The following is a 9,726-nucleotide window of genomic DNA, read 5'->3' as shown; positions in this document are numbered from 1 at the left end:
AAATTATTTTTGTTGTTTTCCTTGATACTTATTGTGGAAAATGTCTCTGTAATTTGTTCTAAAGTGATTCCCACCGTGGAAATTCCTAGTGTTTACATCTTGAAATTATTTTGTTGTTTTCCTTCATAATTATTGTGGAAAATGTCTCCGCAATTTGTTGTAAAGTGATTTTAAAAAAGTGATTCCCACCATGGGAAATTCCTAATGTTTACATATTTAAATTATTTTGTTGTTTTCCTTGTTAATTATTGTAGAAAATGTCACTGTAATTTGTTGTAAAGTGATTTCTCACGCGGGGTGGGGGGTGTGATCTGATTGGAAAATTGTTGGTTTCTTTTGTTGGATTCATTGTTGATTATTGTTGTAAACATTTTTTGTAATTGTTGTAAAGTGAATTCCACGGGAGAAATTATAATGTTAGTAGTATTTTATTTTGGGAATTAGTGGCCATTTGTTGTGCTTTTTTTTTGTTGCAATGCTACAATTTTTTCAACCGATACTACTATTCTTTTTCTTCGCGAAAGATCGGACTATTCTATGTGCTGTGAGAGCAAAATAAGGTGAGCAAACCCGTCCGCCTAGGTCCACCTTCGCTAGTACATTGCTGGCAAGGAAAGCCACGTTTTCTGGCATATGAAAGCGCCGTTTCAGGAAAGAAGGATCCAACGGACGTGGTGGTCTGATCCAACGGCAGACGGGACGACCGATTCCCCCCGACCAGTCGCCCGACGCGTAGCACGACCCAATAATTAAAGCACAAGAGTAAAATATATTTAGATAGAAAATAAGAATTCATGATATATGATCGACCAATGGTGCTTAAGATTGTGCTACTTCTCAGCACGTGAAATATAAGCATCTACTGCATAGTTCTGCTAAAATAGAGCGCCAGGGGAGCTGAACATACTGTCGGGACGTAGGCAAACGTGCTAATATCCATTGTACCCGAATAAGTGGCCACCTGCGTTGCTCCTGACGATTGGCTACCTTGAACCGCAACGAACTGGCCACTGGATGAGCTCTTGGCCGGCTCCTCCTCCACGCCAATCCCGATCAGCAGTTGTTCGGACCCGATGTCGAGACCCTGAATACTCCTTCTCACGATCTTGTGAGCGTACAGAGCCCCGTTCTTGTCCAGTAGCAGAAGGTGCCCCCGTTGTAGCGCATGCTGCCTTGGGATGCGCATCCCGTGGGGCAGGGTCATAACAGCATCGACATTGTGTGCCATGGCATCCATATCACCGGGCCAGCAGCCGTTCTCTGACTCATCGGTCAACCACCTTATTCCGATGATGCACGGATGACCGTTTTTCCACGCCGGATGATGGCAAAATATCGGTCGTTTGTTGACAACAGGGCACTCAACCGATGTGATCTCCTCCGTCGCTAGATCAAGGCGTAAGTAAATAGGAATCTTGTGGTGATGTTCCATGTAACTCCAGTACACGGCTCTGCTGTTGCACGCCAGGTCGATGAAGGAGGTAGAGCTGAAGGAGAGGTAGGCAGTGTTCACGGTCCTCCAGTCCTTGTCCTGTCCGATTGTGAACAGCTTTACAGACATAGTATAGCTGCCGATATTGGCATGATCATGGGCAATGTGTTTATGAATGATCTTGTATTGCCCTGCCGTGGCGTCGAATCCGAAGCAATACGAACTAGCCACGTTGCTCCATGACGAATCTGTGGGCAGCGGCAGGTTGGTCGCCTCGCCGGTGAATGGTTCCACGACCCTGATGATCTTCTGGAGTCTGTCGTGGAAGCAGAGAAGGCCATTGCACGTCCCTATCATGGCCTCGGATGCGCCGACGGCGAACCTTGCCGTGAGCCGCCAGAGCTCGTCGAAGAGGAACCCGCTGCCGGCGCAACCCTTGGAAGAGGGTACGAACACGACCGTGTGGGTCGGGGCGTGTGATCGGTGTACCATGTGCGCCTTGATGAAGGTTGGATCGGAGATTATGTCTCGCCATTGTTTGCAGACGATGCGGAAGCGGCGGAGGACGCTCACCGGGAGGCGGACCAGGATGCTGGCGATGATGTCTCGCGACCCAAACACGGCTGCGGCAGCTTTGGCATCGGCGGCCGTGACCTGGTTATTGGACGCGAGCACAGGCATTGGAATTGCGTCAATCTGAGACATGTGCTTGGCTGGTTCGTGTCTACCTGGGAATTTGATGGCTGTGGGGCTATATGAAGACGAGTAGAGCCGTCTGGGACGGTTTGTCGTCAGAGTTGTTGTAAATCACCTGGACTATGGAGTCTATGGTAAGTTCTATGTATACTTGTAAAAAACTTATTGATTAGTTATTTAGTTACGAAGTACATGAACAAACCCTGTTATATATATATAAGAACACCTATTCATTAAGGGTTTGAAAGTTTTCTTACAATGATTATTAATCGAAAACAAACACATGATTTTTTTCTCAAATTATAGAACGGAAACAATAATACTTTAGCATGAATTGTTTTTTAAAATTCATGCTAACTTAAACGGGAGAATAACAAAAAAAAATGGTAATATGAAAGGACACGACCAGGAAGAGTTTTCCTCCTGGGTCGCCTCCGCTCGCGCGACTCAAGAGGTTCCACCGAACCATAGACGGACGCATGTGGTTGCCCTAGGAGTTGAAGACAGATGTGGCCGTGTTGAGCCAAATTTAACCTAATTTTATATTTAAAAACTTTTAGAATATTAAAATGTCTATGCAAACTAGGTCCAAAATATACGGGATAGACAAGGAGTATGGTTTGAGTTTTTCTGAAATTTATACAAATGTTATTCAAATACTCTAATTTTTTAGATAGCCATATCTTATAACATAATTCTAAACATTTAAATGGATGGGCATATTCGCTCAAAATTTCCCGAATTGATCGGGAAATATCGGTTGAATTTTTATAGTTCTTGTACATTTTTTTTTTGTTATATAAACTTTGCGCTGAATTTGGCCAAAACCTGCATAGCTTGTCAAACTTTTATAATGTCTACAGAAATTATGGCTCAAATTTTCTTTGATTGACAACTGACGTGCCCAAGTATAGCGCAAAAGGAGCTGGAGACACCGTTGGGACATAGGCAAACGTGGTAATAGCTTGCCGTTGAGGCGGGAGTCGTACTGTTACGGGAAGATCAACCTCACTAGAATCCTGGCAGAAACGGCGAACGGGAAAGAACCGGTACTTCTCCGTGTCCGTGAGGTCCTCCTCCTCGCAGCCAATCTCAATCGACGGCTTTGAATCCCGTTTCGACTGGTAGTCAATATCGAGAGTCGACTCGCTGCTCTTTAAGATGGCATGAGCGTGAAGATCCCCTTCCTTTTGCTGCCGAAGCAGCAGGTGCCCCCGTTGCAGGGCGCGCCGCCCCCATAGGCATTGCCCAGTGGAGTGCGTGACGCAGTAGACCTCGTGCGGCACGGCGTCGACGTGTTTCCACCAGCTGCATCCGTCCTCCAAGTTCACCTCGCCAAACCACCTGATTCCGATCATGTGCAGCAGGTACAACTTGGGGGAATACTCGCAGGATATGACGCCATCGACGAGCCGGCGAAATCTGGAAGTGACCTTCTCCGTCGCCAGATCGAAGCGCACGTTCCTGTACACGTCCCCGTGGTGCTCCGTCGAGCGATGCACCGCGTACCAGTAAACGGCGGCTCCGTCGTCGCACGCCGGCGCGCCGTACAGCACGCCGTGCCGCTCACCGCGGATGCGCACCGTCCTCCAATCCGTGTCCGCCCCGACTGTCAGCACCTGCAGCTCTTGCTGCACCATGCTCAGTCTTGTGCTCGGACGAAAGAAGTACCCATCGTAGTTAACCTTCCCTTCGAAAGCACCGTGAACAATCTTGTATCGCCTCGTCGCGAGGTCGAACCCGAAGCAGTATGCCGCGATGCTGCACATTTTCGCGTTGGCCGTCGGCGGCAGAGGCAGGGAGATCGACTCGCCGGTGAATGGCTCCACGACCTTGATGACGCCGTGCGCAGAGACGCGGAAGCAGAGCAAGCCCGTGCACGTGCCAATCATCTCCGCGGACTGATCGACAGTGCACCTGGCCGTGACTCTCCATTGCTCGTCGAAGAGGAAGCCGCCACCGTTGAGCGACTCGTGGGCACCGTCGGCCGGTCTGGTTCCGGGATAGAACACGATGGTGTGGGTCGGTGCGCGCGGCCCGTGGACCTGGTGCGCGTCGATGAAGCTCGGATCGGAGATGATGTCCCGCCACTCCTTGCATACGCGGCGGCAGCGGCGGAGGTCGCTGGCCGAGAGGCAGAGGAGGATGACGGTGAGGACGTCTGGCGGGAGCTGCGCGATGCTGGCGGCATCGGCATCGGCGGCCGTTTTCTGCGTCTTGGAGACCCGAGGAAGCATCAAGCCAACCTGAACCGTCCGAGTGCTCGCCTGCTCCTTCCATGGTTATTTCTTGGTAATATGTATGCGATTCCGTCACGATCTTATGAGAGAGGCGGTTTCCAGTAGTAGGAATTATAATCGGAATCGGCGCTTTATTGTAGCAAGTTTAGAAAGTACTATCTAGATCCAATTGCAGCCTCATAGGACGACAACCATTTAAGTTTTAACAATAATAAGAACACTACTATAATTCACGTTGGAGCTACGCGATGGCAGTGGATGCAATTGCCGCGCGCCTCTCGGGAGACATCCTTGCCAGCATCATGCTGCGCCTCCCGGCCAGCGACCTCCGCCGCTTCCGTCGCGTCTGCAAGGAGTGGCGCGACATCATCACGAATCCAATTTTCATAGAAGCGCACCAGGTCCAAGGACCACGCGCCCCAAACCACACCATCGTGTACGTCTCCTCCTCCAAGCAGCACACCGGCCGTGGGTTCCTCTTCGACGAGCACTGGCGACACACGGCGACGTTCGCTGCCGGCGAGTCTGAGAACATGATAGGCACCTGCAACGGCCTGCTCTGCTTCCTAGATGTCGGCCAGAGCACCATCACCGTCGCGGATCCCTTCACCGGCGAGTCGTTCGCGCTGCCCCTGCCTCCGACGGCGAGGCGACGCGAGGTCGACGCATACTGCTTCGGCTTCGACACCAACACGAGGCGATACAAGATAATTCACCAGGGCGAGGGTTTGTACATTGCCGGGAAGAAAGTGCTGCTTCACGTGTACACGGTCGGGGGTGGCGAAGAGTGGAGGAGCTTGCAGGTCGCCGGCGTAAAGCCCGGCAACTCCTGCGGCAGACCCGTGTGCGCCGGCGGGGCAGTGTACTGGTGCGTGACAGAGACGGACGGGCTGCGCAAGTTCGCTCGCTTCGATCTCGCCACTGAAGAGTTCACAACGCACTTTATTCAGAGGAGCCAGCAACAGCAAGTCGGCCTAATTCATTCAGACGCATGGGCATTCCTGACGGCCGATACGTGGCTGGGGGTGCTGAAAGCATTGTTCGTCCGAGAAGGCAACTGCTTGGTGTACAAGTACACTTTGAAGCTACCACACTGGCGTATGCCGATCGAGTCACAAACCCTACAACGGGGGCACCTGCTATTGCAGGACTATGTGGACGGTGGCCTGTACGCTCACCCGATTGAGCCGGACGGTCATGATCTAGGCTCGGGGAAGCTACTATTGAAGAAGGGCAACAAGGAAGAGGGGGAGGAGTATGATGATGATGAGCTGGCCAAGAACACTGACCTGATGAATGGCTGCAGGTTGTTCGTCCCCATCTTGTTTAACCAGGAGCCGTCAGCCATAGAAACGCGAGTCCCACACAAGAAAGCTAGAGTAAGGACGTTTGGCTACGCCCCGCCGGTGTCTCCTGCTCCCTTAGCACACTACTTCGGTAACCTTTGAGGGTTACACACAATTTAGGCAAAAATCAATGGTTCATTGTTCTGACGCAGTACTTGTATCATGTAATTGCAGAGCAAGATTATGTAATGCTTAGCAACCATGACTATTGCAAATACATACTGCTGCTACTGTTGAGCAGCACGGCAAAAGACACACACTTAACAGCTTTCTGATGACAAATTTGTTTGCCAAACTAACTTGAAAAGAACTATTAAGTTTATTGCAACAATAGTGTGTGTGCGCAGAAAATTTTGTGCTTATGCAATATTTTAATGTACCTATGCAACATGTTTTCATCCAAATCACTTGATTTGAACGTCAATGCAGTCATGATTCATGAAATGACTTTTTTCACCCATGCAATAATTTCTATAACCTATGTATGTTGTTCCCATACATGACTAAGTAAAAATCCTGTCAAGTTTTTCAAGCGGAGGGTACATTCTCCATTCAATCTTGCGGATGTGCCATGTTTTTCGGCAGGAATGTCGCTTCAAAGAAGCTACCGAATGCATAGAATCATGTTTTCCATCATGGATGGCATGCTTCATCATTTATGTATGCAGTTCTCCACAAAGGACTTCCCCTGTGCCGTTAAGTGTGAAGCCTAAGTGTAGAACTAGATTACATACATGATTTTATGTCGGGTTTATTTTTCAATGCTAGAGGATTAGGTGAGAAAGAAAAGGAGATTTCATTAGGGAAAATCTCCATGGATTTAAACTATATTTTGTCCGCATTCAAGAAATAAAAAGAGTTATTTGCTGGATAGTTGGCTAGATGGCTTGACTGGTAGAACTAAATTTATTTCGTGTTGGGAACCCGCCATAGGGGCTTCTGGTGGAATTGTCATGGGAGTTAAAGAAGAAAAATATGATGTAAATATTTGTACTACTGGCTAATATATGACCAGAATGATTCATATGGATAAAATATGTGGTAGGAAGAAATAACCTACATTTTTTGGTAGGAGGAGATTTTAACATTATTAGGAAATCTTCTGACAGAAAGAAGAAGAGCTTGACTAAATGGACCTTTTATTTGAACCCAATTTTAGAACAATGGGGTTTGAAAGCGGTAGGAATTTCTAGCAGGAATTTTTCTTTGTTCACTAATAAGCAAAGGGCTTATATTGAAACATATCAGCTAGATAATAATTTATTGAAACATTAGTGAAGCTACCAAATTAGAACTTCTCATATACAGGGTAGAGTAAGCTTAGGATTGCAAGATAAAACACACACGAAGATTAGCATCAACCATCAGAGGCATCTTGCTCCAAAATGTGCACACAGGATTCTGTGTTGGCTACATCAATCAAACTTCTATATGTGTGATATTTACCATCACAAACACCCAAAATATCATTACTAAGTGCTAATTAAATTACACACGCTAGTTCTGAATTGAAAACCCCAGATAGTACCTCTCACAATAGTTGTATCGGATGGATCCAGGGGATATTTGTTGGACCGTGTAGTTTGGTGCATTAGAGTTTGCACAGATCTTGAAGAGGTGTGCCTAGGTACATTGCAAAGGGAGTAGGTGACACCGTTGGGATATATGCAAACGTGCTTAGATCGCACTGTTCGTGCGGGAGTCGTCCTACCTCGAACTTGCTCGGCCAGTGCCGACCCCGAACTGGGACAAACTGGTTTCTCTCGGCAGGATCCTCTTCCTTGATGCCTATCTCAATCAGTTGCTTCGGTCCGAAGTTGAACCACACGTAGAGATCACTCATGCTGCTCCCTTTAATCTCTTGGGCGCGCAGAGCTCCATCCTCCTCCTGCAGCAGCAGGCGCCCCCGCTGCAGGGTGTGCGGGCCTGGGAGGTGCCGCCCGTACACGGCGTGCGGCACGGCGGTGACATTGCACGGCCAGCAGCCGTCTTCCCACTCTCCGAACCACTTGATCCCCATGACGCATTGCCGCGGCAACCAGTGCGCGGGGCGGCAAGATATTGGCCCCTCCGGCCTCCGGGCATCGACCTGGCCCCGGACCGATGTGATGTTCTCGGTGACCAGATCGAAGCGCACGTTCATGATGGCCCCGTCTGCCACCGCCTTGCTGTGCCAGTACACGGCTCCGTCGCCGCACGCCGGGAAGTCGTAGGACAGGCCGTGCACCGCGCAGGAGAAGGGCACGGTCCTCCAGTGCGTGTCCACTCCGACCGTGAACACCTGCAGCTCTTGGTCTTGGATGTCGGTCACGGTGTTGGCAGCGGCGTCGAAGTCGACGTGTACGATCTTGAATCGCCTCGTAGTAGCAGCGTCGAAGCCGAAGCAGTAGGCGCGAGCGCTGCACGTCGCTGGGTCTCCCCGAGGCGGCAGCGGCAGGACGATGGAGTTGCCGGCGAAGGGTTCGGCGAAGGGTTCAACGACACAGATGACGCCTTCGCCTTGGAGTTTGTCGCGGAAGCAGAGCAGGCCCTTGCACGTGCCGATCATGTCCACCGACCCGTCGACAGCGAACCTGGCCGTGAGCCTCCACTGCTCGTCGAAGAGGAACCCGCCGCCGCTGAGCGGCTCTTGGCCAGCAGCGCCTTTGACTCGTCCCGGGTAGAAGACGACGGTGTGGGTGGGCGCGCGCGGGCCGTGGAGCATGTGCTCGGCGATGAACACCGGATCGGAGATGGCGTCGCGCCAGTCCCTGCAGACGCGACGGAAGCGGCGGACGTCGCTCGCCGGGAAGCGGAGCAGGATGCTGCCGAGGACGTCTCGCGGTAGGGAAGCGAAGTCGGCGGTGTCGTCCGCGTCCGCATCGGCGGCCAATTTTTGCTTCTTTGAACGCGGAGGAAGCATCGTGCCAAACTGCCAACCTGAACCAAGGGAGTGCCTAATTAAGATGATACATGCTTACAGAAATTTGCTAATTCAGGGTTTTGACATTTAATTTAATGTGTCAGAAGAAAAGAAAAAGCAAGGCTGTACCACTTTAAGATATGTGCAGTGTTCTGCTGATAAAAATCGTAGAGTTCTCTGTTTGGTTGGACCCTTAGTTCAACATAGGCATAAAGTTCACTGCCTAAACTGAACAATTTAAATTCTTTTTGGGAAATGTGTGTGCAAAATCATCAAGAGATGTACAATTAATTAAATCTGTGTGCAAAACCAATAGCAAGACAGGATACCACTCTCTGCAAAACCAATAACACAACAGGATCAATATTTCATATACGTTAACAATTCAGCAAACCACATAAATAAAGAAATAAAAAAGAAAGCGAAGGGGGAAAGTAGATCTTACAGCCATCAGATCGGCGAGTGGTTCATCCGGACACGGGTCGCCGTCGCCAGCCCTGAGGCGCTCAATCCTGGCGCGGCTTGTGGGGGGAGGAGCGGCGTCGGAAGGTGGTCGCAGGGTCGTGGCAGATCGGCAGTACGCGAGCAGAGCCGCTGCCGGTGAGGACGAGCGGCTTTCGCGGCGATGCCTGGTCTCGCGAGACAGGGGAGGACCGGGAGGATCTTCAGGGGAGGAAGCAGATGGGGTGTGGCCTTGTGGATCTCTCTGCGTCTAGCGGGAGGGAGGAGATCGCTAGCGGCGGCGGCCGGCGGGGGTTTGCAGTCGACCGAGGCTGAGAAAGTTTAGGGTTGTGGCCTTGGGGTTGGGGGTCGCGTTTGCGGTAGGTGGGGGTTCGATGTTGGGCTAGGTGGGCTGGATAGTTGTTGGTCTGTTGGACGGATATTATGAATTCCTGCCCACCAGTACTCTCGTCCATTTCAATATCGCAATGGAAAGCCAATATTTATATAAAATACACACTCCCTTCGAAATCAATAATTTTGTTGGAAGTCAAACTTTTAAATATATCACCATCTACAAGACAAAATTAGTTTCATCACACTTCACACATAATTATTTTTGTACTATGTACATTTGAAGTTTCTTTACACTAGTTCAAAATAAAAGAT

General features: G+C 49.9%; 3 protein-coding genes across 3 annotated transcripts; 1 reads left to right on the top strand and 2 right to left on the bottom strand.

Moving 5' to 3' along the window:
• Window positions 1–859: 859 nt before the first annotated feature.
• LOC127304280 (putative F-box protein At1g31000) lies at window positions 860–2,137 on the bottom strand. Its single transcript, XM_051334970.1, has one exon. It carries the CDS (start codon window positions 2,135–2,137, stop codon window positions 860–862), a length of 1,278 nt encoding a protein of 425 aa, XP_051190930.1.
• A 2,479-nt stretch (window positions 2,138–4,616) lies between these two features.
• Window positions 4,617–5,816, top strand: LOC139831797 (putative F-box protein At5g52610). Its single transcript, XM_071821130.1, has one exon. It carries the CDS (start codon window positions 4,617–4,619, stop codon window positions 5,814–5,816), a length of 1,200 nt encoding a protein of 399 aa, XP_071677231.1.
• A 1,249-nt stretch (window positions 5,817–7,065) lies between these two features.
• LOC127302579 (uncharacterized) lies at window positions 7,066–8,944 on the bottom strand. Its single transcript, XM_051333065.2, has 2 exons — window positions 8,902–8,944; window positions 7,066–8,633 (listed from the first exon to the last, which is right to left on the bottom strand). Exon 2 carries the CDS (start codon window positions 8,614–8,616, stop codon window positions 7,306–7,308), a length of 1,311 nt encoding a protein of 436 aa, XP_051189025.1. The 5' UTR covers window positions 8,617–8,633; window positions 8,902–8,944; the 3' UTR covers window positions 7,066–7,305.
• Window positions 8,945–9,726: the final 782 nt, after the last annotated feature.

The sequence above is a fragment of the Lolium perenne genome, chromosome 5, assembly GCF_019359855.2.
Source record: "Lolium perenne isolate Kyuss_39 chromosome 5, Kyuss_2.0, whole genome shotgun sequence".
NCBI lineage: Eukaryota > Viridiplantae > Streptophyta > Magnoliopsida > Poales > Poaceae > Lolium > Lolium perenne.
This window is presented reverse-complemented; position numbering and strand designations above follow the sequence as displayed.

What these genes read in the sequence shown, in the direction of transcription:
- LOC139831797 (XM_071821130.1), top strand. Translation starts at nt 4,617, where the DNA reads ATGGCAGTGGATGCAATTGCCGCGCGCCTCTCGGGAGACATCCTTGCC.
- LOC127302579 (XM_051333065.2), bottom strand. Translation starts at nt 8,616, where the DNA reads ATGCTTCCTCCGCGTTCAAAGAAGCAAAAATTGGCCGCCGATGCGGAC.
- LOC127304280 (XM_051334970.1), bottom strand. Translation starts at nt 2,137, where the DNA reads ATGTCTCAGATTGACGCAATTCCAATGCCTGTGCTCGCGTCCAATAAC.